Below are 26,269 nucleotides of genomic sequence, written 5' to 3' on the forward strand. Positions count from 1 at the left end.
TATCATGCTGATTAAATCTAACGATTGCTTATATCACGTCAAAACGTGAAAAATATATTTTTTCTGTAGCCACTCTGAAGTCCGAAGTCTTTGGGTTTTACAACTGGTGAATCTCCAGTTGTCACTGGTGATTGTCGCTTTAAACTTTCGGGATCCGCCATACCAAGTGCTAAGCTAAATCTCCACCTCCATCATCCACACACGCTAGCCGGGGACTCCTTCTCTATGTGTACAGAAGTGACGTAATGACGCAAAGACATGCTCGAAATTCCCGCGGAAATCCACCAGTACCACTGGAATTAAAATCATTATTACAAGATTACCGTTTTGAATTGAGGTAAGGCAAGCAGATTGTTTTGAACACTGGCTGGTTACGTTTTTTTTCAAAAATGTCTTTTTTGATATTTTTAAACCCAAAAAAGTGCCGGACTGCAGCTTTAAATATTATTTAAAAAAAGAAAATATTTTGAGCAATGTTATTTACTCTAAAATGTATTTCTATAATGTTAGTAAATTAATAAATTGTTTATTCTTTAAACTCTTTTAAGTACCTACTTGAAGATTGGGACAAAATGTTCCTAGAACAAAAAGTCCCAAATTGTATTAAAGCTGCACTGTGTAATTTTAAGTTGATTAGCAAAAAACACTTTGTTCTTTCAAAAGTATATGTGCTCACTCATGTGTAATTACTTCAATCAACTAATCAAGTATTCTCATAAGCGTAGAATCTGCCATTTATAATACATACGAGTGAGTGGCTCGAATGACGGCAGCCATGTTGCGCATCCATCTTGAAACTACATTAGCCAAAGAGGGACATACCTGGACATTCAAGCTTCGCCTTTCGCACTTTCACACTCAGTGACACCGTGACGAATGCGAGGGGAGATTACTCGCGACTGCCGGTGTTGTGCCGAATTTCGACCCCCGCCAAATTATTACCCCCCTAGCATTGGTAGGTTTAGGGTTAGTTGTGGGGGAGGGGTTAGGATTAGGGGTGGGGTTAGGATTAGGCAATCAGGTACTGACTTCAACAAGGGGGGTAATAATTTGGCAGGGGGTCGAAATTCGGCACAACACCGGCAGATTTGAAAGCCTCTTGAAGATGGAGGATGACGCCTATTCTCGAGGACATGTAACAGAGTCGCCAAGGACAGGCAAATCAACAAGACCAAAGTCAATATTGAAGTGGCTTTTCCAAGATGAGAGGAGCTCACGAGGAGCAAGGATTTTAAAACGGACGCGGAAGTTGCCTGATTTCTTCTCGACAGGTAATTCAGCCTATTTGTGTAAATTAAAATTTTTATAGTTGCTTGGTAAACAATCCTTTTTCATCATTGACGCGAAGAAAAAGTATCCTAGAAGTCGTTCTAGCGCTATGCATAACCATAGGTTACCTTGTAACACTGTGTACTGCGACGGATCACATGTAGTCCATGTGACATCAGTGGGTTAGTTAGAAGTTTTTGAAGCATCGAAAATACTTTTTGGTCCAAAAATAACACAAAATAAGACTTTATTCAGCATTGTATTCTCTCCCGGGTCTGTTGTCAATCCTTCACAGTTACGCTGCTGGCGTAAGACGCTGATGACGTGTTATCTGGTGCGCCCGAGCTTCATTTATAGACTGAGGGAAACGCACACTGTAAAAGTGTCTCATCCGCGACATGCACATTTACGCACCATTAAAAAAATGATATCCACGCAAACAATGTAGAATAGCTTGAATATAGCGTGCGTCTCCCTCAGACTGTAAACGAAGCTCGGGCGCACCAGATAACACGTCATCAGCGTCTTACGTCATCAGCGTCTTACGCCATCAGCGTAACTGTGAACGATTGACAACAGACCCGGGAGAGAATACAATGCTGAATAAAGTCTTATTTTGTGTTATTTTTGGACCAAAAAGTATTTTCGATGCTTCAAAAACTTCTAACTAACCCACTGATGTCACATGGACTACTTTGATGATGTTTTTATTACCTTTCTGGACATGGACAGTATACTGTATATACAGTTTCAATGGAGGGACAGAAAGCTCTCGGACTAAATCTAAAATATCTTAAACTGTGTTCCGAAGATGAACGGAGGTCTTACGGGCTTAGAACGACATGAGGGTGAGTCATTAATGACATTATTTTCATTTTTGGGTGAACTAACCCTTTAAGAGTAAGACGCTATTTGTATAAACAGGTCAGGTTTTTTGTGTGATTGGATCAAACCCTTCATACAATGAGATGGCGAGCCTCCCAACCGAACCTCTGTGAACTTGAGAAGTGCAGACGGAGTAATCCTGTGCGTTCCAATGGATTAGTGCTTCTACTGATCAGGTGGAATCCAATTTATTGCATATATTCTGATTGGTAGGACCTGACTGACTAGTCAAGTATTTTGCACTATTGACTGTTGAAACAAAGCTTTCATCTACACCAAGAGACTTTTGCACACGCTAACATATTTTTTTCACCTTGGATGACAAAGGAACATTCATTTATACACCTTGTTGGAATTGTGGGATTGTTTTCAAATAGTTTCAAATTGAACTATTGTAATATTGTACTTTTCTTTTCTTATTTCCATTGTTTTAATTTGGGTTTATATTTTCTATGATCTTTTATATAAAGATATAAAAAACCTAAAGATAAGAAAAGCTCTTATTAAACTAACAGTTAGTAAAACTAAATATCTATAAACCGAAATAGAAACTAAACAACTGAAATATAAGTCGAATACCTAGAAACAAATAGAAAAGAAAGCTATTTATAAACCTATTTAAATAGCGAACAGAGCTCAAGGATACCAAAAAGAACAACAAGGGATTGAAAATAACAATTATTTCATTTGTTTTTAGTAATTTTTCTTCTATTGTTGTTGTGGTTGTATTACATTTGTTTTATCATTATTACTTTTGCACCAACAAAATACATTGGGTCATTTCCAGCTATTCTCTGTGTCCTTGTGTGCCTTGACCACTTACCCTCCTGTAACGAACCTAGTCACTGGTCCAATATAAGGTGCCTAGAGTAACCTGTCCCTGTGTTAAGTAACTCTTGTGTTACACATTACTTAGTCATATTATTTTATAATATAGTATATATTTAGTATACTTAGTATATATTTGAATTGAATAAATTTTTTGTGTGTTTATTTTTGGAGGGAAGGGGACTGTTCCCATAAGGTATAATACATCTACAGTATTTACTGTATACATTTTTTCTCGAGCATCTATGTCATAATTATTAATGTTATGATGCATTCACATAAACCTGAACGACGCCATTAAACACGCACGCACACACATTTTTTTTTTACAATTACTAGATGGATGGCATACTTCAATAAATAAAGAAGATTCAATATAATTTTTTTTTTATTATGTTTTTAAATCAATTATAGTAGTATTATAGTTCATATTTTCTGATTTTCATAGTATGTGTATGAATTTTATGAAATTTTAAGTGACAAATCAACCATTTGAGGCTGATATTTTAAAAACTATGGGATGTGTTGAGAAAAACAAATACATTGATTGTGGTAACTAACGACATAAGAAGATAAGAAATGCAAACAACATTTTTTTCAAAAGCCTTTTCTTGGTGGGGAAGAATAAGTAGTCCTGCATTACCTCCTGCATATAGTTACTTATTAATGACGGACCATTATTCTAAAGCGTTACCAATTAACTTATTGTAGAGTTAATGAAAGTTATCATGAGAATTGCAATGTTGTATCTAGATGTTTGACTATTGATTGCAGATATCATGATGAGTTTGTATGTGAAGATATTATTGTATTGAACACATTGGTCTTTGTGGTTCCTTATTTTATGTAACATTGAACAAAAGTCTAAAGAATAGGTGATACCAATTCCAAATCCATAAAAAACGTCTCGGGTTACGACTGTAACCCTTGTTCCCTGAGAAAGGGAACGAGAACTGTGTCGAAAGACACTTTGGGGGGTAAGCCCCTCAGCGTATATAGGAACTGTTGTGAGATGCACACAGAGTGACTTTCTATTGCATGTGAAAAGATGGATGCTAAAGTTTGAGCTGACTCACAAATGTACTCTTATACAACAACTCTTCCTCTTCTCACCATGGGGTGCCCGGGGGCGGGGTTTATGTAAATTATAGGGTTGCTGATGTCACTTACCCCGGAGGAATATCGTGTGTATTTAGCCATTTGTTGTAGTCCTTTTCTTTAAAAGCAAATATCTCCCTTTGCTTTGAACTTTGAGCGTTGTAACTTTGCAGATGTTGTTTATGATCAAACAGCAACATTACACACTAACTAAAGTTAGAAAAGTGAAATCATACTTTACCACCCCTTTAAGGTAGATAAGGCCCTATATAAACAGAAAAATTGAAGCTAAAATGTCACAGAGAAATTCTAAACAGGCATGGGAAGGTATTAGGATGATGATTAGTGTACCACATAAAAGTAAAGGAAAGTATAACACAAATATGACAATCACAGATGGTAAAAGTGCATGGGGATATGGAGCTAGCAAATAGGTTAAGGTTTTGAGGGGAATAGTGAGGATACTAATTGTGATGAACAATTGTGATGCCTGACAGCATCTGTGGACGAGTGTTAAAAAACTCGGTTTTTACTTTGTTATTCCAAATATCTTTAGACCAGCACATAGTACCAACTATATGGAAAACTTAAACTATTATACCTGTTCCTAAAATCAATAAACCCATCCATCCATCCATCCATCCATCCATCTTCTTCCGCTTATGCGGGGCCGGGTCGCGGGGGCAGCAGTCTAAGCAGAGATGCCCAGACTTCCCTCTCCCTAGCCACTGAGGCGTTCCCAGGCCAGCCGGGAGACATAGTCTCTCCAGCGTGTCCTAGGTCTTCCCCGGGGTCTCCTCCCGGTGGGACGCGCCTGGAACACCTTCCCAGGAAGGCGTCCAGGAGTCACCCGGAGCCGATGCCCGAGCCACCTCAGCTGACCCCTCTCGATGTGGAGGAGCAGCGGCTCTACTCTGAGCTCCTCCCGAGTGACCGAGCTTCTCACCCTATCTCTAAGGGATCGCCCAGCCACCCTGCGGAGAAAGCTCATTTCGGCCGCCTGTATCCGGGATCTTGTCCTTTCGGTCATGACCCAAAGCTCATGACCATAGGTGAGAGTAGGAACGTAGATTGACCGGTAAATCTTTCTTCACCACGACAGACCGGTACATCGACCGCATTACTGCAGCAGCTGCACCGATCCGTCTGTCAATCTCCCGTTCCATCCTTCCCTCACTCGTGAACAAGACCCCAAGATACTTAAACTCCTCCACTTGAGAAAGGAACTCTCCACCAACCTGAAGTGGGCAAGCCACCCTTTTCCGACTGAGGACCATGGCCTCGGATTTGGAGGTGCTGATTCCCATCCCAGCCGCTTCACACTCGGCTGCAAACCGTCCTAGTGCATGCTGAAGGTCCTGGTCTGAAGGGGCCAACACGACAACATCATCTGCAAAGAGCAGAGACGAAATCGTGTTGTTCCCAAACCCGACACCCTCCGGCCCCTGGCTGCACCTAGAAATTCTGTCCATGAAAATTATGAACAGAACCGGCGACAAAGCGCAGCCCTGCCGGAGTCCAACATGCACTGGGAATAAGTCTGTAATCAATAAACCATTGACTGCCCAGATAGCATGTAATCAATGAAACAATGTTGACTCAGTGTTGATGCGTCAATGCTAATTGCATTGAATTAACGTTAGAAAGTGATGTTACTTTAGTATCACTCTTGCACCCTCAGTTAATGGTGAAGCAATGTTGAGATTTCAACTGTAGGAAACTTTTTCCTTCTTCTAAGCAGAGAACAGGAGACTTTTGGATCACGTTCAAGCAGAAGTTCTTCTTTATTGAGCGCGGCTGCAAGTTCTTCCAAAACAGTCTGAACTGTAACAGTGTACTTTCAATTTATGTACATTTAGGGGCAAGGATTTACATTGTGATGAGAAATGAAGTATTACAGGTTTTACAACCTGCTTTAGACCCAGTTAGCATAACTAATCAAACACTGAGACGCGAGAACAGGACTGGCAGGATTCTCTTGCTTGAAACAGGAGCTCCAAGAGCCAGTTTTCAGTAATCTAACAAATACCGAAAACAGGACTGACCGGACTCTCTTGCTGGAAGTTTCGCAGCTGATCTAAACATTTAGTCTCTTCACTTTTGCAGTTTCCTAAATTAAACATTTAATAAATTTGTTATTCTTCACAACCAAAAATCAACGGTAATAGTATTTATTTAGCATTACAAGTGATATTTTATCAACATCCCTTTTGCACCCTCAGGTAATGTTGAAACTATGTTGAACAAAAAATCAATGGTAATGCTATTGAATAAACATTACACTATGATTGATTATACACCACCGATGCTGAATTAATATTGAAATGAACAAAAATATTAAATAATATTGTTGAATCAATGTTACACAATGATGTTGAATCTACATCACAGCTGTTGAATTAACACTGAAATTAACAAAAATAATCTTTGGTAATATGGTTTGATCAATGTTACAATGTGATGTTGATTCTAAATACATTTTGTTGAAACACTGAAAATACAACTGAAAAGGAACGTCAAACAATGTTGCCATCTGATGTGCCAAGTTTAATGTTGAAACAACTTGAATATTTCAACTACACTTCAATGGTGCGTCAACAAATTCCTGACCATTTCAAAATGTGGCGGAAACCTTTTAAAATATAAATGACAACTTTCCAGCAGTTGAGTCAATTTATTTTATTCAATCAATCAATGACAAAAATATATTAAAAGATCATTCTTTAAAAAAGAAAGGGGGAGAAATAGGACAAAAGCATTTCAACCTTTAAAAAGTAAATTGGCTTCAGAAGTCTGATGTCACAGCGGTCCAACGGTTCAGGTTTTTAAAAACCTGTCTTACATCAGACTACTGCCTCTTTTCCTTTAAGTTCTCTGAAATCTGAAAAATTAAGTCAATTCAGTTGTCATACACACAGTCACATTCAAAGAATGTTAATATACTAAACACAATATGATTCACTTTAAAAAAAGAGTTGCTGAACACAAAATAGTTTATTTCTTTGAACACAACATAAGATATTTTAAAGAATGTTGGTAACCAGAAAGTTGATGGTGGCAGATTCACCTTATATACCTTAATCTCTTTAAATATCACAAAATAGCCATGTCAATCACTTTCTTAATAAACACAAGATGTTTTTTGCTATTGTGTTTCAGTGGAAACAAGCTAAACTGAAATCAGTTACATTTCTCAAATACAGATTCAGGAATATGAATGATTACCTGATTATAGGCACAGGATATCTAGTCCCAGGTCAGGTGATTCTGCTGTCGACAACAACTCAGTGTATAATCAATGTCAGCATTACAAGGAGGGTGCTTCTCTTTTTTTTGTTTTTAATTGTCTATCTTCATCTGCCTTCACTCCAACTAAAGGAGCAATGTGCTCTGCATGCAAGCACTGACAGATACAAGACATGGGTTATGTTTGCAGTGTAACATTCTTGCTCATGTTCATGTCTTCTGCACTTCAAGAAATATGTTAAATGCAAAATAAGGAACAGAAAAATAAGGTAGATGCACCATTGTTGGAAACTGTGCTAGAGAAGTCATGTAAGTATGTCCAACGCATTCTCATCCTAGGGCGTCATATACTGACACTTTTGACAAATCGTCTACATCCAACGCACATGGCACCCTTTAGCGTCAATATGACACGCACAGTTATGGTTGGGTTTAGGTCTGGGGTAGGGTTAGGGTTAGACCGCTAGGAGGCGCCTTCTGGCCCATTTATATCTGCGTCTCATATTGACGCTAAAGGATGCCATGTGCGTTGGATGTAGACGATTTGTCAAAGCGTCAGTATATGACGCCTTGGGATGAGATCGGCTGCTTCAACAAACAAGACTTCAGGATGCACCTGTTTTCTCTCTTATGAGGAAGTATTCGACTACTGAGAAGTGCACATGCAAAACCAAGATAGGCGATTACCAATCAGTGGCCAATTTCAAACTACAATAAAAAAAATTCAACCATTTTTCAACAGACTTGCTAAAATCATGAAGGCTCACCCCTACACCAAGCCCCCAGTGGATTAGAGCAAATCGGGTAAAGCGGTTGAAAATGCCCATTGTGGTTTGAAAACGCCCCACTGATTGAGAAACACCCACAAGTGTTCTGCAGAGATACCTGCTTGATATTGTGCTCATCAACTACAAATCACTGTTAGTTCAATGTCACTGTCTCCAACCATATGTGCTTTTGGCTTTCATCAAAAATTGAAATGTAAATCTCAACCAAAATGATGAATAGGATCAAACCTCAACATTGTATCAATGTCACCATGCTATCTGGGGAGGTTGAGATGAACACGATTTCAGTTTATACAGTGTTAAATACAGTCTGTATATCAGTAAATGTTTTAAACTTATATTCATTTAGACAGTCAGTGCAGTCTAAATATACAAAATTAATGCCATCCACACTTTATTTTTAAAAAAAGAAGAAAAGATTTTTCCCTTTAAATAAGTCATTCAGACAGTCAATTAAATCTTAAAATTTGAAAAATTAATGTCATTTTACATTATTTTATCGCCCTTTTTTCCTTTTTGTTTTTAAAGATTTGGAATGATGTGGAATTTTTTTATGTTTTATGTTTATTATTTTAGCATAAAACAGTAAAGTGAAGTGAATTTGGTGTAGTTTGCATCTTCACATAAACACACTGACACAGGCACTGAGGGTTTGAATATTGAGTTTATTATTGAGGAATGAAACAGTTTTCTATAGTTCCTCTATACAGTATGGCAGCTCATTGTGTGTCTTATATTATATCAGACCGACTATTCTCTGCATGCGGTTAGTGTTTAACTTCAAAGGGGACCAGAGGGTCACTGGCGGTTTTAGGGTACTGGACTCTAGTCACAGTCAGTCCCCCTCCATTGCAGGGGAGAGCTTGAAACATCAATGCATGAACGCACACATTTACTCCGACATACACCTGAGAGAGAGAGAGAGAGAGAGAGAGAGAGAGAGAGAGAGATTTCCAAGTGATCTCTTCCATATAAAAGCCTGTTCACATCAGTAGAGACCTAAGCACATCTCTGCGAGTTCTGCTACAGTGACCATTGTAGACTAGATTTGAGTGTCCAGCAACTCTACAAAGTTGAGAAAATCTTATACAAATGCAGAGAAACTTTATACAGTGACTTGATGCATTTTAACTTTTTTAATAATAGAAACATAATAGAAACATACAAATTGTGCCTTGGAGTTTAAGTGATGAAATCACAAGTTTAAAACCCATAAAAAACAAACAAACAAATAAACAACAACAAAACACACACTCATTTACCTTGACCAGATAGTTGTCCCCTGCCACAATCTGATGCCTAAAGGTTAAAGGAATGTAACCCTTAAAATTGGCTTTAGTCTCCTTCTCAATGAGTGGCTTCTCCTAAATAAACAAATGCAGATTTATATATTAATCTATATTATTATTATTTTAAAAAGATTGAGTTTATTAGTCTCTATAGGGAGTTACATCTAGCATTCAGATATCAGAAAACTCTTGTAAAAATATATCATCACGGCACCAAAATTGATAATTTTACTAGGCTGCGTTTTAACAAAAACTGCATTTACTACATGAGTGATTTTCTGTCTCGTACCTTAATGCAGATCTTCTTCACTTCTTCAGTGACAAGCGCCTCTGGGCTCCATCCTCCAAGTGTTTTCTTTTCTGTAGTCATTGTGCTGGTTATCAAAGTCTGGATGAAATAAACTGTATTATCAGACAGTTTGTCTCACAGATTGATTCCGATCCGCTATTTATGCTTCCAAAATCGCATGACATCATCAGGCGTCATTGTTATTTCTTGTGATAGCATCAAAGTGACTGAATGAAAAGGCACTTTGGGGTGTTGTGAAATATTCAGTTCCTGTGATTTTTTTTATTTTTTATTACAGGCTTTCAGTTAAATAAAGACACGACAGTGCAAACAATGAGTGAATAATATATGCCAGTTTAGGCTAATAGAGTTTTTTACTCTTTGATGTCTTTAGCTTTTTTATTTCATTTGCAAGGCTTTAAAATTAATTTGGAAAGTTTGATTATTGTCATTACAGGTTACTACAGTACTGCAACAATGCCTGAAATAAACCTCTACAAATGTATCTGTGGCCTAATAAAATGTATATAAGCTAGCCTCTTGTGAGTATTCTGTGTTATTCCTAATGTCTTGGTTATTTTGTATACAGCCGGTGTTTAAGGCTCAAGTTCCCTTTATAAACGGCAAACATCACGGTTTCCTATATAAATATCACATATGTATAAAGCAACATCAAAATCTTTCCACATACACCTTGGGAATCACTCTCCTGAAACGAATAGATTAAAGGTACAGTTCACCCAAAAATGAAAACTCTGTCATCATTTACTCACCCGTTTGAAACCAGTATGACTTCTTTACTTACTGATGAATGACTTCCATTGTATGTACAAAAACAAAACAAAATTGACACATTTTTCAAAATATGTTCCACATAAAAATGAGTCTTAAAACTTTGAAACAACAGGATGGCAACAGAATTGTTATTTTTGAATTAACTATCCCTTTACAGGTGAACATTAAACCGAGGTCCTGACTCTCTGTGGTCATTAAAAATTCCCAAATGTCCTCAAACTCCTCGAAATGTCCTTTGAAAGAGTAGGAGTGTAACCCCGGCATCCTGGCCAAATTTGCCCCTTGGCCTCTTTCCATCATGGCCTCCTAATCATCAAGGCAAAACTGATGCTCGATAAATAATAATCGAAACAAATAACTAGTAATGACTATCAAGAGTCATTTTTGTGTCCTGCGATATTATTAGACTCAAGAGTGTTTTAAACAAATCTGACATGGGATAGTTCAAACCAAAATTACATTTTTATCATTATTTGCTCACCCTCATGCGGTTCCAAACCTGTATGTTTTTACATTTTTGTACGTAGAATACAAAATGAGACATTTTTGATGAGATCTTTCCATGTTAAAGGTCATTGTGATTCACTATCAAGCTCATATAAAGTACAGTAGTCTTATAGAAACCTACACTATAGTCCAAGCAAAAGTACATACAAAATATTTATTCATGCAACTTATTTCACACACTGATAATTAAACCCCAAAAAATTATTAGAAAATTACCATGAAAGTACACTACGTGCATGAAGCATAGAGCATTTTTATCATATATTTTGATTATTTTGGGGGGTTTGATGGTCAATATATGGAAAAACTCAAATATGCCCTTTAATAATAAACCAGCATACCAAACAACATGAGGAGAATATAATGACAGAATTTTCCTTCTGAAGAGAATTATTCCCCTGATTCTGCTTTATGTCAGATGTCTGAGGCTGATATGAATATACTCAGAGATTGTGGATTGTGTGTCCAGTGTTTCTCCTTCAGACACACATACACACACACACGCACACACACACACGCACACACGCACACACACACACACGCACGCACACACACACACACAAACTGAGCACTTGGAAGCTCAGGCATCGTTCTGAGCTTTTTTTGTTTCAATAGCAGAAGTTGTTAAAAATAATTTTTCATAAAGTGTTATAATTTAATGAATTGCATTTTTTATTTTTTATTTTTTTATTTATTTTTTTTTACTAAAAAAATGGTTATAAAATTAGCTTCCTTGCATTCACTTTCTAATACAATGTTTAGGTTTGACTAATTATAATGCAAACACGTTTTGGGACAACAATTTGCCGTAAATGGGGTAAAACTACCGTCTGCCGCCGCTTCCATAATGGATGACGATGAAGAAGCCGTGTCTGTGGAGGATGACAGCTGCTCTATCCTGGCGTCTGGCGGTGAGGATTGGTCGAGCTCTGTGGATCTTGCCTCCTCTGCTCGCCAGCCTTCTGGGAAAAGGGCCAGCATTGAAGCAGAGCTGATGCGTCTGCTCACGCAGGCCGTAGAGAGCCTCGGCCATGAGTGGTCGACGCCCGAGGTGCCTGCACACAACCGGCTGGATGGATGTTTCCTGCAAGGGGACCGCGTTTCGCCATCTTCAAGACCCGCGCCTTTTTTTCCTGAGGTTCATGAAGAAGTCGCGAAGTCCTGGAAAGCCCCCTTCTCAGCCAGAATGCATACCTCTGTCTCAGCAGCATTCTCTGTGGTGGACGGTGCTAAAAACAGAGGATACCATTCTCTTCCTCCTGTGGAAGAAGCTGTAGCGGCCCATCTTTGCCCGCCCTCCGCTGAACGGCGTGCCAAGATGGCGCTACCATCAAAAGCTTGCCGCACGACTTCAGCCATGCACAGTCGCGCTTACACCGCCGCTGTACAGGCTGCATCTGGGTTGCACTCAATGGCCATCCTGCAGATCTTTCAGGCTGACCTTCTCCGTAAGCTGGATGAGGAAGGACCGGGAGCTATCAGCGTGCCGGACTTGAGGAGCGCCAGGGACCTAGCTCTTCACGCCACTAAGTCCGCTGCAGAGGCCATAGGGTGGAAAATGGCCTCTCTCACCGTAGTGGAGAGACACTTATGGTTGACGCTTTCTGAGATGTCGGAGTCAGAGCGCACCGTGTTCCTTGACACCCCCATTTCTTCTGCCGGCCTCTTTGGTTCGTCCGTCAAAGATATCGCGTATAGACTCGATGAGGTGCAGAAAACGTCACAGGCCATGAAACACTTCCTGCCTAAGCGCTCCAGCTCCGCAGCAAGTCGCACAAAGCAGCCGTCTACTCGAAACTCTCAGCCGCAGCCCGCCGCTTCCCAGCGTCGACATGCCTGGGACCCGAGACCACGCTCTCGCTCTGCTGGCCGCCGCCCCCCTCCGCGTGGGCCCCGGCCATAGATTGTGATAAAGCCCGAGGCCTCAAAGTCTTCCTAGCCCGCCTAGGAAAACGAAAGTGTTCAAGTCCCGCTGCGGCCACACTTCCACCAAAACTTCTTGCTCGTTCAATTCCAGAAAATGCGACTGTTCCAGTGTATTTTGCAGAAAACGAGCCGGTACGACAGCCTGTTTGCCTGCACACAAACGCCGTTTTTACGGCGACCCAGATAAATCTCATAAAGAGTGTATTTTCTGGTATTCCGGCCATGGCCGATGGTGTTATGAGTGTAGTAAAAATGCCCATAGCCCAGTGCTCATTCCTACACACAAGCACAGTCTGCCACATTCCAGGGCCCGCACACATAAAATCGACTCATGTCAATTGTGCATTAAATGTAGTGAATGTGCCCACGACCCAGTGTCCACAAACACTACACACTGCATGTCTCACTGTTTCTGTAAAAACTAAACCAACGCAATGTAGTAAATGTGCCCACTGTCCCGCACCCACATTCACTCACAGACATGACAAACCCCACGGGGGTTTTTGATCAGCGCGCCCCACGCCTCGAACGCTGCAAGCATGGCGTCTATGTTACAGCATACCGAAGCTCTCCGGTCGCCACCACGTCGCGGCGAGAGCTCAGATCTCATTTAACCCCTAGCTATTTATGCAGGTGCATGGGCAAAGCTTCCCGGGGTATCAGAATGGGTGCTGAACATAATAAAGAGAGGCTATTCGCTACAGTTCGCTCGACGTCCCCGCTGTTACGCGGCGCGAATCGAAACTACGGTAGAAAAGGAAGTAGCACATCTACTTCGAGCCGAAATAGCGAAACTGTTGAGCATAGGAGCCTTTATCTCAAGCTCAGAGCGAAGGGGGTCTATACAGCAGATATTTTCTGGTACCGAAAAAGACGGGGGTCTCAGACCCATTCTAGATCTAAGACAGCTGAACAAAGTGCTTTCGAAACGCCGGTTCAGAATGCTCACAATCAGGAAAATCACCACGCAAATTCGCCAAGGGGACTGGTTTATGTCAATAGATCTGAAGGACGCGTATTTCCAAATACAAATAGCGCCACGTCACAGGCGATTTTTGAGATTCGCCTTCGAGGGCCAGGCATATCAATACACAGTCCTGCCGTTCGGCCTGTCCTTCACAATGTGCCTGGACGCGGCGCTTGCACCTCTGAAACTTCGGGGCATGCGAGTTTTGAACTACTTGGACGATTGGCTGATTCTAGCTCGATCACGCTCAGAGCTAATAGAACACAGGACCATATAATAATAATAATAATACATTTTATTTATGATGCACTTTACATTTCCATGAAATCTCAAAGTGCTACAGTAACAGGGGGTTTAAAAACAGTCCCAAAGTGCCACAAAAAAACAATAAAATAGCAATTAAACACCACAAAGTTTAAATTTAAAATCATGAAAGTTAAAAGGCCTTTTGAAATAAAAATGTCTTTAGGCTCTTCTTAAAAACCTCCACAGTTTGTGAGGCCCTTAGGGTCTCTGGGAGGGCATTCCAAAGCCGTGGGGCGACTGCCTGAAAGGCCCTATCTCCAATGGAGGAGAGTTTAGTCCTTGGTTGGTACAGGCAGTAGGTAGAGGTAGAGGAGCGTAGGTTTCGGGTGACGGTGTGTGGGATGAGGAGTTCACTGAGATAGGCAGAGGCAGTTCCATGTATACACTGATGGGTGAGGAGACATATTTTGTACTGAATTCTGTATTGAATGGGCAGCCAGTGTAGTAATTTCAGAACAGGTGTGATATGATCGTATTTGCGCTTCCTCGTCAGGACCCGGGCAGCGCAGTTCTGGATGTGCTGAAGCATTTGCAGGCTTCTGCCAGGGATCCCGACGAGGAGGGAATTACAGTAATCCAACCTGGACGAGACAAAGGCATGGATCAACCTCTCAGCATCCGGTTGGGAGAGGGAAGGGTGGAGTTTGGCGATGTTTTTAAGGTGGAGGAAAGAGACCTTACAGAGGTGGCGGATGTGGGTGTCCAATGTGAGATTTGTGTCAAGTCTGACTCCAAGGTTTGTTATAGAAGTAGACATCTTACTCGAACATCGTGAGAATCTAGGTCTCAAAGTCAATTGGGCGAAGAGCTCACTGTCTCCCAGTCAGAGAATATCTTTTCTGGGCACAGAACTGGACTCGTTGTCTATGACAGCACAACTATCGCCACAGTGCAGACTGAATATTCAGCGCATGACGAAAACCTTTCACTGCGGCACTATAGTCCCACTCAGAAAGTTTCAGAAAATGCTGGGTCTCATGGCCTCAGCATCATCAGTACTCCAGTTGGGTCTGCTCCGCATGCACCCACTGCAGTTCTGGCTAAAAGCGCGAGTACCGCGTCGAGCGTGGACCTCCGGTTTTTCCGACTCAAGGTATCGATCAGAAAAGCGTCTCAGCTCTGAAATCTTGGAGAGTGACCGATTGGTACCGGTCAGGTGTAAGCCTGGGGACTTCCTCGAGTGTGAAGGTGGTGTCTACGGACGCATCCACCTCGGGATGGGGAGCGCTGCTCGAGGGCAGACCGTTTTTCGGCCAGTGGTCAGAACGGGAAAAGCTTCTACACATAAACTGCCTGGAGATGATGGCAGTCGACAATGCGCTGAGGCGCTTTTGTACCCAGATCAAAGGACACCGCGTATTGGTCCGTTCGGACCAGGGTTATTATAGTTTTGCATTATTCATTAGTTTTTATTTTTATTTCGTTTTAACTTTGTGTTTTCAAATTCAGTTTAGTTTTAATTAGTTTCTAACGTGGGTTTGCTAGTTTAGTTTAGTTATTATTTTTTGAAAATGCTTAGTTTTAGTTTAGTTTTAATTAGTTTTAGTATTAGTTTTAGTATTAGTTTTAGTCTTTTTATATATATACAATACAATAGGAATACAACCCCAACAGGCTGCAATCGGGAGCCCGACGCGAAGCGGAGGGATCTTGAGCAGCCTGAAGGGGTTGTATTCCCAATAACTACCGACTCGCTATACATTATCCCGCTTATTACATGGCTACCTATCAAATAAATCACTACTTTGAAACAAAATATTGATTTAAAAAGGAGTTTATTGATAGTTTACGATTGTATTGCTTCCGCTATGCTTCCGCCAAAGAAAATAGTGCGCTCTGTCTACGGTTAGAATTCTGTGAGTCCATATAGCAACGCTCTGTTTTTCATGGCAACGGTCTGTTATACTCCGCAGCGGTCTGTTATCAAGAAATAACAGACCGCATTCTACATTGGAATTCAACCAAGCCATGTAATAAAACAAAATATAAACTTAAAAAGGATGGGACAAATGGGCTGCCAATGTAGATAAGAAGGCCGTTGAAAAAGAAAAGAAATAGTATTAAATCCCGAGATGTATCGAATCAAAAGGTACGTCGGTCCATCGGGTATTTGCCCGGAATGCCAGATTACCATTCCAGCCCTGCAGCTTAACGTTAGTGTTTTGACAACGACAACACAAGTGCATTTTAAGTTACCTCAAACTTGCGACTAGTTAACTTTTTAAAGAAGGCCCAATTGCTTCTCATATGAACATTATATTCAGAGAATATAAAATATTTGTATACCACTTTTTATGTGTGTGATGATTGTGTAAGTGATTGTGTAAAGGTGTTCATGAGATACCAACCTTTTGCGAACTTGCTTCAACGTCGCGTCGAACACGTTCACATGGAGACGTTCTCTGGAGACTTGAGAGGAGGGGAGGGGTGTGTGTGGGTGTGTGTGTGTGTGTGTGTGTGTGTGTGTGTGTGTGTGTCGCGCGCATGCATGCGAGTGACAGAGAGACGGAGGGAGAGCAGGGAAAGGAAACACAGCTGAGCGAATTCTCTGCGTGTTTTTAAATAGCGTCGAAGGAAAGACATTGACAAAGACGAAAACTAAGGACATTTACTCTATAATTTTATTTTATTTTAGTTAGTTTTGTCGACCACACATTACAGTTTTATTTAGTTATCGTTTTTTTGTTTTGCCTCGTTTTTATTTCAGTTAACGACAATGTTTTTTCCCATCTAGTTTTCGTTTTTTCGTTCGTTTTCGTTAACGATTATAACCCAGGTTCGGACAACATGCCGGTGGTGGCCTATATAAATCGCCAAGGAGGTATCAGGTACCGAAACCTTTACAGGCCGACGGAGCACCTCCTGGTCTAGGCTCAACACAATCTGCGCTCGTTGCCTGCACACGTGCCGGGCCACCTGAATGTGGCACCAGACAGACTGTCCAGAAACAATGTTCCGGAGAATGGTCTCTACACCCGCAGACAGTCCAACTGCTGTGGAAGACATTCGGCAGGGCGAAGGTAGACCTGTTTGCGTCTCAAGAAAACGCTCACTGTCCAGAGTTTTTCTCCAAGAGCAGGGATGCGCTGGCCCACGTCTGGCCCCGCTGCCCGCTCTATGCCTTTCCCCCTGTCACGCTCCTGCCTCAGGTATTAGAGCGAATCAGGGAGAACGGATGCTCAGTGCTTCTTGTGGCTCCGTTCTGGAAGAACCATGCTTGGTTCCCAGTTCTGATGCAGCTGACAAGCATGCCATGGGGCCATGGCCGATACCAGTGAGGAGGAACCTCCTCTCTCAGGCCAAAGGCTCGATCTGGCATCCTCACCCAGAGCTTTGGGGTGGGGTACCCGCTAACCTCCTGGTGGGAGTGTTAAACACGATCACGCAGGCTTGGGCCCCGTCTACTAGATGGCTCTATTCCTCGAAATGGTCTGTGTTCTCTAGCTGGTGCACAGCTCATGGCATATCACTCCCAGACTGTGGGGTGACGGAGGTTCTCTCCTTCCTGCAAGATCTACTGGATAAGGGCAGAACCCCATCCACACTCAAGGTTTATGTGGCGGCCATAGCAGCATTTACTAAACCGACGCTTGGCCAGTCACTTGGAAGAAACGATCTGGTCATCCGCTTCCTTAGAGGAGCTAAGAGGCTGAATCCTCCCAGACCTCCCTCAGTCCACATGTGGGACCTTTCTACGGTTTTGAAATCCATGAAAGGTGCCCCATTCGAGCCGATCCAATCAATAGATATCAAACTCTTGTCTTTCAAGACAGTGTTTCTTCTGGCTCTCGATTTGGTAAAGCATATAGGGCACTTGCAAGCGCTCTCAGTGAGCGCGACGTGTATGGAATTTGGGCCAAATGACTCGAAAGTCATACTCAAACCAAGGCACGGGTACGTTCCTAAATCCCTCAACACACCGTTTAGGGCACAGGTGATTTCCCTGTCGGCCCTGCCGGTCTCTAATGAGGAAAAGGACGCAAGCTTCCTTTGACCGGTCAGGGCAATAAGGTCTTATGTGTCTTGCTCGACTGTCTTCAGACAGACGGAGCGTCTCTTTGTTTCGTTCAGCGGAAGTACTAAGGGACTAGCTGCGTCGAAACAGAGTCTATCCAGATGGATAGTAGATGCTATTGCGCTGGCTTACACCTCTAAGGGCCTCCAGTGCCCGTTAGGTCAGGGCTCGACATAAGCAATGGCCCGATGGCCCGGGGCCAGTAAAAGAGTATGTCGGGCTAGTTGATTGGCCAGTCACTGGCCCGTGCGGGCCAGTCACTGGCTATCAGCAAAACAAACAGCAATTCGTCACACACAATGGCGCGAAGAGTGTCAATGTTACTTCAGGTAATTGAATATTCCGGCTGTGAATTATAAGCTCTGCCTCCGATTGAGCTAAAATCAGCCAATCGTCGAGGTAGTTCAGTATTCGCATAATCCGTTGTTGGGGGGCGAGCGCGCGCCGTGTCCATGCACTTCGTGAACGTGCGACCCTGCGAGGTGCTAGGGACAGACCGAACGTCAGGACATTGTACTTATAAGCTCGACCCTCGGAGGCGAATAATATCAAGAATGGCCTGTGACGGGATGCTATCTGTATCTGAAAGTAAGCGTCTTTCAGATCCACTGAGATAAACAATGCAATCTCACGGGCGAATTTGCGCGAGGATTGGTTGTCAGCAATTTGAACGAGCATTTCATAAGCGCTTGTTCAAACGTCTGAGGTCTAGGATGAGTCTGAGACCACCACCCTTTTTGGGGACGAGAAAGTAGCGTCTGTAAAAGCCCGACTCGTCTTTATAGCCCCTTTTCCCAGCAGTTTCGCTATTTCGGCGTGAAGTAGATGTGATACTTCGCTTTTCACCGTAGGGGCGGACTGGCCAATGTGGCCAATGTTATATTTTAAAAATGACGGAAATCATAATATTACATTTATTTTCTACGCTAATGGATGAGTGAATCGATCGCGCGGGCGCGGCCGACAATGAGTGTGTTTTGTGTGCATGTGAGTGTATTGCCCTCCCTCCCTGTTGTTAATTAGTTTGGTCTACTCCATTGAATATCTTGAAACACGCCCCCTTTCACGTTTAATTTTACAGCGAGAGAGAGAGAGAGATATTGATCTGTTACTGCAAATTTATCTGAGCAGATAATTACAAATAATTGTCTATGGATTAAAAGCTGGAAGAAAATAAGCAAGTTTAATATCACATGATAGCCTAATAATAGCCTATGCCATGAGGATTCATGTTAATGCAAAATGTTAATGTCTTGATAGTTTTATATTAATATTGTTGTGTGTCTTAATGTTCTTCTGTTTGTTTCCCTTTGTTTTACAAATATTATCTAATATGTGTTATTTAAAATAAATGTTTAAATAGCATTTATTTTTGTATTGTGTAATATTTTTATGCTATAAGTAGTGTTAAAAATTATTCTGCACATTAATGAGCCAATGTGTTATGATGTGGGATGTGGTGGGCTGCTGTGGGTCAGAAAGTCCAGGGCCACTTTTTGGTCCCAGTCCGCCCCTGTGCGGCAGTCTGCGAGCGAACTGCAGCGAGTGACCTCGTTTTATTATGTTCAGCACCCATTCTGATATGCCAGAAATGGTTTCCCATGCTTTTCCTTATATTTCTTTCAGGGCCAGTAAAAATATAGAAGGGGCCAGCAAAACTCTGATCTACTGGCCCCGGGGGCCAGTGGGGATTTTTTTTATGTTGAGCCCTGGTTAGGTGTCAGAGCGCACTCCACAAGAGGCATGGCCTCGTCGTGGGCTTGGTCTAGTGGGATTGCCTTGCAGGATATCTGTATGGCGGCAGGCTGGGCCTCCCCGTCTACATTTATAAGGTTTTATAACCTAGAGGTTCCCGCCTTGCAGGCTAAGCTGCTTTCGCTCTAATAAATCAGTACTGTCTGCCTCGATGCTATCGGCTCAGAATACTGAAACTGCTTGAGCGCCGCTCGCTGATCGATTAAGTAACTTTATGGGCAGTGTGTAAGACACATAATATTCTTCACCCCAGGCCGAGTTTTTCGCCCTGACTGTGTGGAACACTATTCTTTATAGTTTGCTCCTTATTGAACGCTACTTATTACGGGAATGATGCTGTTCGAGCCCCTCTTCCCGGACTCTCTGTGAGTCCCTGGTGATCATGCACTATATGAGCCCCGGGCACCTGCCCTTGGGACTTTGGTGTTGGATCTCAGCACGCACAGCGTTTTACACTGTGTTCCCCTAGCGTAAGATATTATGCAGTACGAGAGTACTCTCGTAAGTGAATGTACTCGGTTACTAACGTAACCTCTGTTCTCTCTAGAGAGGGAACGAGTACTGCGTATCTTTGCCGTGCCTGCAACACGCTCTGGTTAAAAAAAAAGATTTAAAAAAAAAGATTAATTTCTAACAATATTTAGAGTAAATCTATAAAAAAACATTGCTTGAAATATATATATATTTTTAAATAATATTTTTAAGTTCAACACATTTCACCACAGCAAACAAAGTAAAGGGTGTGGGCGTCAATCTGAAAGCCAAAAGAATTTGTCGGCCGAGAGGCTGATCAGGGGAAACTAATTTGCCAGACGCGCTTGCTCAATGATGATGAATCCAAAAACTTTTTGTAGATTTATTTGCGTGAGAACCAAACAAGGTTGTGTATCCAATACATACATTGAGTTTCTATAAGCTATTATAGGATTAGAAATGTCGTTGCATCTATTTCTAACAGTTTTGTCTGAAAGTTAGCTTCCTTTAAAATCACAAAGTTGTGGGATCATAGAGACAGAATAAGAGAGAATTTATTTAATTAGACATACAACAGAATTAGGGATGGCTTTAGTAATAGATACAAATTTGGCCCGATTGCAAATGAGATTATATTTAACACAAAAATGTTCATATGATATAATTCCACTATTACTATCAATTAAATGGGACACTGACCAAATACCTTTCTCCATCCAGTTCTTGTCATACAGTGATTTGTTTCTAACCGTAATATATCTATTATTCCATAATGGTGTATTGTGTGGCGTGGTCTAACATTTCATCACGTTGAGCTATATAACATTTGATTATTTTTATGTACATTTGCTCACCTGTCTAATCAAGTACATGCAAGAGCGTGTCAAGTCGAAGTTGGTCGCGGACGCTAGCTCTCGGCATCTCGAAAACGCCACACTGATATTGATCCTCGTTTTATTTCTCCTTTTGTCCCAAACTCTGCTTGCCATGGTCCCCAATGTTTGAATGAAACAACAACAGCGTGAGCGTGCTGCTAGACGGTACGCAGTTGTCCATGTCTGTCGCCATGGTTACTATGGCAGTACAAGCGGAAACTAGGGATAACACGGATATTATGTCACTGGAAGACGACAAGTGACGGGCTCTATTTAAAATTGTGAATTTCACTGAATTTACAAATTGGAAACATTTAGGATAATGTAAGTACACAATTCAAAGAAATATATAACACTGTGAAAGTGCTTTTTGGATATTGTGATACAAAATTCTTACATATTGGACCTTTAAATCAGAATTTAGTCTTACATTTTTTTTTGTACTTACTCAAATAAATACTGAGTTATAGTAATTAACTACGTACTTATAGAATTATGGTTTGGGTTTGGTTTATGGTTTATCCAGATGGGCAATGTGGGCCTCAAAAGAAGGAGAGAAGACAATTATATCATCCAAATAGAGCAACAATGTTTCGAAATGTTGGTCACCCAGGCAACTTTCAACCAGTCTCTGAAATGTTCCTGGAGCATTGCATAGCCCCATCGGCATCCGATTAAATTCATATAACCCCATAGGGGTCACAAAGGCAGTCTTCTCCTTATCAGCTGGATGCACCCCCACCTGCCAGTACCCATGCGCTAGAACTAATGTTGAAAAAACTCTAGATTGCTTCAGTGAAGCCAATGATTCTTCAATTCTGGGGAGGGGGTACGAATCTTTATGGGTAACACCATTCAATCTCCTCTAGTCTACACAGAAACGAAGGGTGGCGTCCTTCTTTCTGACAAGCACTACAGGCGCTGCCCAGGGGCTATAGCTCTCCCTAATAATACCATTTTCAAGCATGTTACTCAAAAGTCCCCTCACTTCTTGATACAATTTTGGTGGAATCCTGTTATACCGTTCTCTAATTGGAGCTGCCTCGCCTGTTGGTATCACATGCAGCACCCTATCAGTGTACCCATAATCCTCCTCATGTTCTGAGAAGACCTTCTGATGTTTGGATAACAATTTGGCAATCATCTCTTGTTGTTCAGTACTAAATTGTAGTGGGTCTAATGGGACAGTCACCGGCTGAAAATCCTGTTCTTGTTCTACATCCTGCACTCTATTCTGCCTCACCCCCACCTCCACTGTCTCATCATCCAACGGTCTTAACTCTACATCTCCTTGCTGACTTGGACACAACTCAACATCAAAAATCTGCCCTATTCGACAGCGCTGAAAAAGAGTCACTGGGGCTGTAGAAAGATTTAGAATTCGGACCATAACTCTACCCTTTGAAACAGTGCTCAGTGATCTAGCTACCAATAACTGACCCGGCAATACATCTTGACAAGGTTCTACTAAACCCACATAATCCTTCCTATCAGGTCGTAACCATGCACATGCCTCTATCACTACCTCTGACTGTGCTGGTATTGTCTTTCGTCTTCCCCGCGGCCAGTAAATTGAACTTATCTGTCCTGACTCATCAGCAAACTTTAACAGATCTTCACATACCGAAAACATCTGATGCCACACCTTAACCTGCACTTCACCTTCTGCCCCTACACAACTATGTCATCAGGAAATCTCTACACTCTTTAATCACATTCATGCCAATTAGTCCTGGGTACACTGATCCATTTGAGTCTTTAACAATCAACACTCCCCTTTTTGGTATAACTTTCCCACATATATTAAAATCCACCTCAATATATCCAATATACGGAATCGTTAACCCATTAGCAGCTCCCAGTTGAACTTTTGAATTGTTGGGTACATTGTTGGTCCTCTAGTCTCAAAATATTTTTTTAAAATAGCTTTCGTCAATGTAGTCACTTGTGAACCCGTATCAATTAAGCAAGGCGTTTTAACCCCCTGTATCACCACTTCCACAATTGGACATTGTCCTATTAAATTATCTTTCTTTTCTGATTGGCCACTACCCAATGTACCCACTGATTGGGCCTGTACAGTGGGTTCTAAAAGTTTAAAGGCCCCTGTGCTCCCTCTCCAACCCCACAACGTCTTTTAATATGCCCAACTTGTTTACAACGTCGGCAGATAGGTCTTCCCTGATGGTCAAATTGATCTGAGCTTCTTCGACCCCTCCTTAACTCATACCTAGATCTTGCATTATCACTACTTGGCAATAAGTGCTGTACTCCTTCACAAACTTCCTTAATCATTCCAGCAACCATTTCCTTTATTTCTCCTTTTAACTGCAAAAAGACCTCCTGTTTAATCTCCTCTACCAGTTTTGTTGTGTCGGGGGCTGGTTTTAACTGTACTGTTGCAGCTACTGCTTGCCTTACCTCCCCAAATTCCTCTGCTCGTAGAATTGCTTCTTGTTTGACTTCTACAAAATAACTATCAGGAGCTGCCCTAACCATACCTCGAAGTTCCCTACACAATCCTGCATCACAGAGTCCCAAAATAAATTGGTCACGTAAAACATTACCCATAATGGTGCCATCGCCCCTATTCTCCAACCGATTACTCAAGTGCCAAAGCAAACTGCCTAACATTCTCATCTGTCCTTTGTTTACGAGTAAAAAATTTGGCACGAAGGGTTGCAAGGGGGACAATATCTCCATAAATACTTTTCAAGAATGACAATATCTGATCAGCTGTCGCACGTTGTGCTGTTGGCAAGGCTAACACTTCCCTCCTTGCTTCCCCATCAAGATTACTTATTACCGCAGAGACCTTTTGCACCCCAGAAAAAGGGTATATATTGAATGTTGATGTCTGCGTATTATACCAATCCTGAAAAGTATTCCCCTGTGCCATTTGATCTCCATTACATTTTTGACACCAAGGTGTCCCCATCATCATTGGAAACATAAACATATTTGCATTTGTTGCTTGATTCTGAGCCATATCAGCCAAAAATGGCGTACGCAAAAAAAAAAAAATCAGATTTATAAAACTGTGCGTACACACACCTGCACGCAATTTTCACTTTATAAATCACATCCTACCTGATAATAATAATAATAATAATACATTTTATTTAAAAAGGCGCCTTGCTGACACTCAAGGTCACCGTACAGGCATACATAAAAGTTACAATAAACAAATAATAAAGTTATACCAAAAATAGATTAAAATCAGTTTAAAATCAAGTAGAATTACAGATGAGTGGGTGCTACAACGAATAGGCTTGTTTAAACAGAAATGTTTTGAGTCCAGTTTTGAAATGAGGGAAAGAATCCATGTTTTTGAGATGAAGTGGAAGGGAATTCCAAAGGCGGGGAGCAGAGTGGCTGAATGCACTGCTCCCCATTGTGGCGAGACGGGCAGGTGAGACAGACAGGTGTAATGTGGAGGAAGATCTGAGAATACGAGATGGAGTGGAAACATGTAGAAACATGTAGATAACCGATAAATACGGGGGAGAGAGGTTGTGGATGGCTTTGAATGTCAGTAAGAGGACCTTGAACTGGATACGGAACTGAATAGGGAGCCAGTGAAGCTGCTGGAGGACTGGAGTGATGTGATGGATGAAGGGGGTTCGGGTAATGATTCGGGCAGCTGAATTTTGGACTAGTTGAAGTTTACGGAGGGATTTGTGAGGGAGGCCCAAAATAAGTGTATTGCAGTAGTCTAGGCGGGAGGTGACAAGGCTATGGACCAGAATGGCAGCAGTGTGGGGGGTGAGGGAAGGGCGAAGACGATTAATGTTACGTAAGTGGAAGTAGGCTGACCGAGTGATGTTATTGATGTGTGGTTGAAATGATAGTGTGCTGTCAAGGATGACACCCAGACTCTTAACCTGAGGGGAAGGTGTGACGGAGGAATTATCAATTTTGATGGAGAAACTGTTAGTTTTGGCTAATGTGGATTTGGTACCAATGAGGAGAACCTCGGTTTTATCACTATTAAGTTTAAGGAAGTTGAGGGTAAGCCAGGATTTTATTTCTGCAATGCAATCAGTGAGGGTAGTGAGTGGAAGAGTGGACGTGGGCTTTGTGGTGAGGTAGAGCTGGATGTCATCCGTGTAGCAGTGAAAATTAACATTGAATTTACAGAGAATATTTCCAAGGGGAAGAAGGTAGATAATAAAAAGAAGGGGCCCCAGGACAGAGCCCTGGGGCACACCTGTAGTGACGGGAGAGTAAGTGGATTTGAATGACTTAAGCTGAATGAACTGAGTGCGGCCAGAGAGGTAGGACGTGAGCCAGTTTAGTGAAGTGTGGGTAATACCAATGGATGACAATCTTTTGAGGAGGGTGGTATGACAAATGGTGTCAAAGGCCGCACTCAGGTCAAGGAGGATGAGGATGGTGAGTAGTCCAGAGTCAGCTGCCATGAGAAGGTCATTGGTGATTTTTATTAGTGCTGTTTCTGTGCTGTGAAGTGGGCGGAAACCAGACTGGAACTGTTCATAGAGATTGTTGTGAGAAAGGTGAGAATGTATTTGAGTGGCAACTTCTTTTTCAAGAATTTTGGAAATGTAGGGTAAGTTGGATATAGGACGGAAGTTGTTGAAAATGGAAGGGTCAGCACCAGGCTTTTTCAGGATAGGTGTAATGACAGCAGTTTTTAAGGATGTGGGGACAGTTCCAGTGGTAAGAGATGAGTGAATGATGGCAGAGATGATAGGGAGCAGAGAAGGGAGGCAGGATTTGACAAGATGTGTAGGTAGAGGGTCTAGTTGACATGTGGACGATTTGGATTTCTGGATGAGTTCGGTGAGTTCTGAGAGAGAGGGCAGGTGAAAAGAAGAGAGTGTGTGTATGGGTGGATGGGGGTCAGAAAAGCTGTGGAGATGGTGTGGAGTGTAATCAAGGTGTTGGTGAATATTGTAAATTTTAGCATTAAAGAATGACATGATGGAATTACAGA

General features: G+C 41.7%; 1 protein-coding gene across 1 annotated transcript in view; it reads right to left on the reverse strand.

The window, feature by feature from the left end:
* The window catches only part of LOC306995541 (cystatin-A5-like), a 214,476-nt gene extending 204,665 nt beyond the window's left edge, over positions 1-9,811 (reverse strand). Inside the window, exons 1-3 of the mRNA XM_079607238.1 lie at positions 9,693-9,811; positions 9,377-9,478; positions 8,898-9,022 (exon numbers count right to left, since the gene is read on the reverse strand). Coding sequence (XP_079463364.1) covers positions 8,898-9,022; positions 9,377-9,478; positions 9,693-9,773 — 308 coding nt within the window. The 5' untranslated portion in view covers positions 9,774-9,811. The remainder of the gene's footprint in view (positions 1-8,897; positions 9,023-9,376; positions 9,479-9,692) is intronic.
* Positions 9,812-26,269: the final 16,458 nt, after the last annotated feature.

This window comes from Phoxinus phoxinus (genome assembly GCF_949152265.1).
Source record: "Phoxinus phoxinus genome assembly, chromosome: 3".
In the NCBI taxonomy this organism is placed as follows: Eukaryota; Metazoa; Chordata; class Actinopteri; order Cypriniformes; family Leuciscidae; genus Phoxinus; species Phoxinus phoxinus.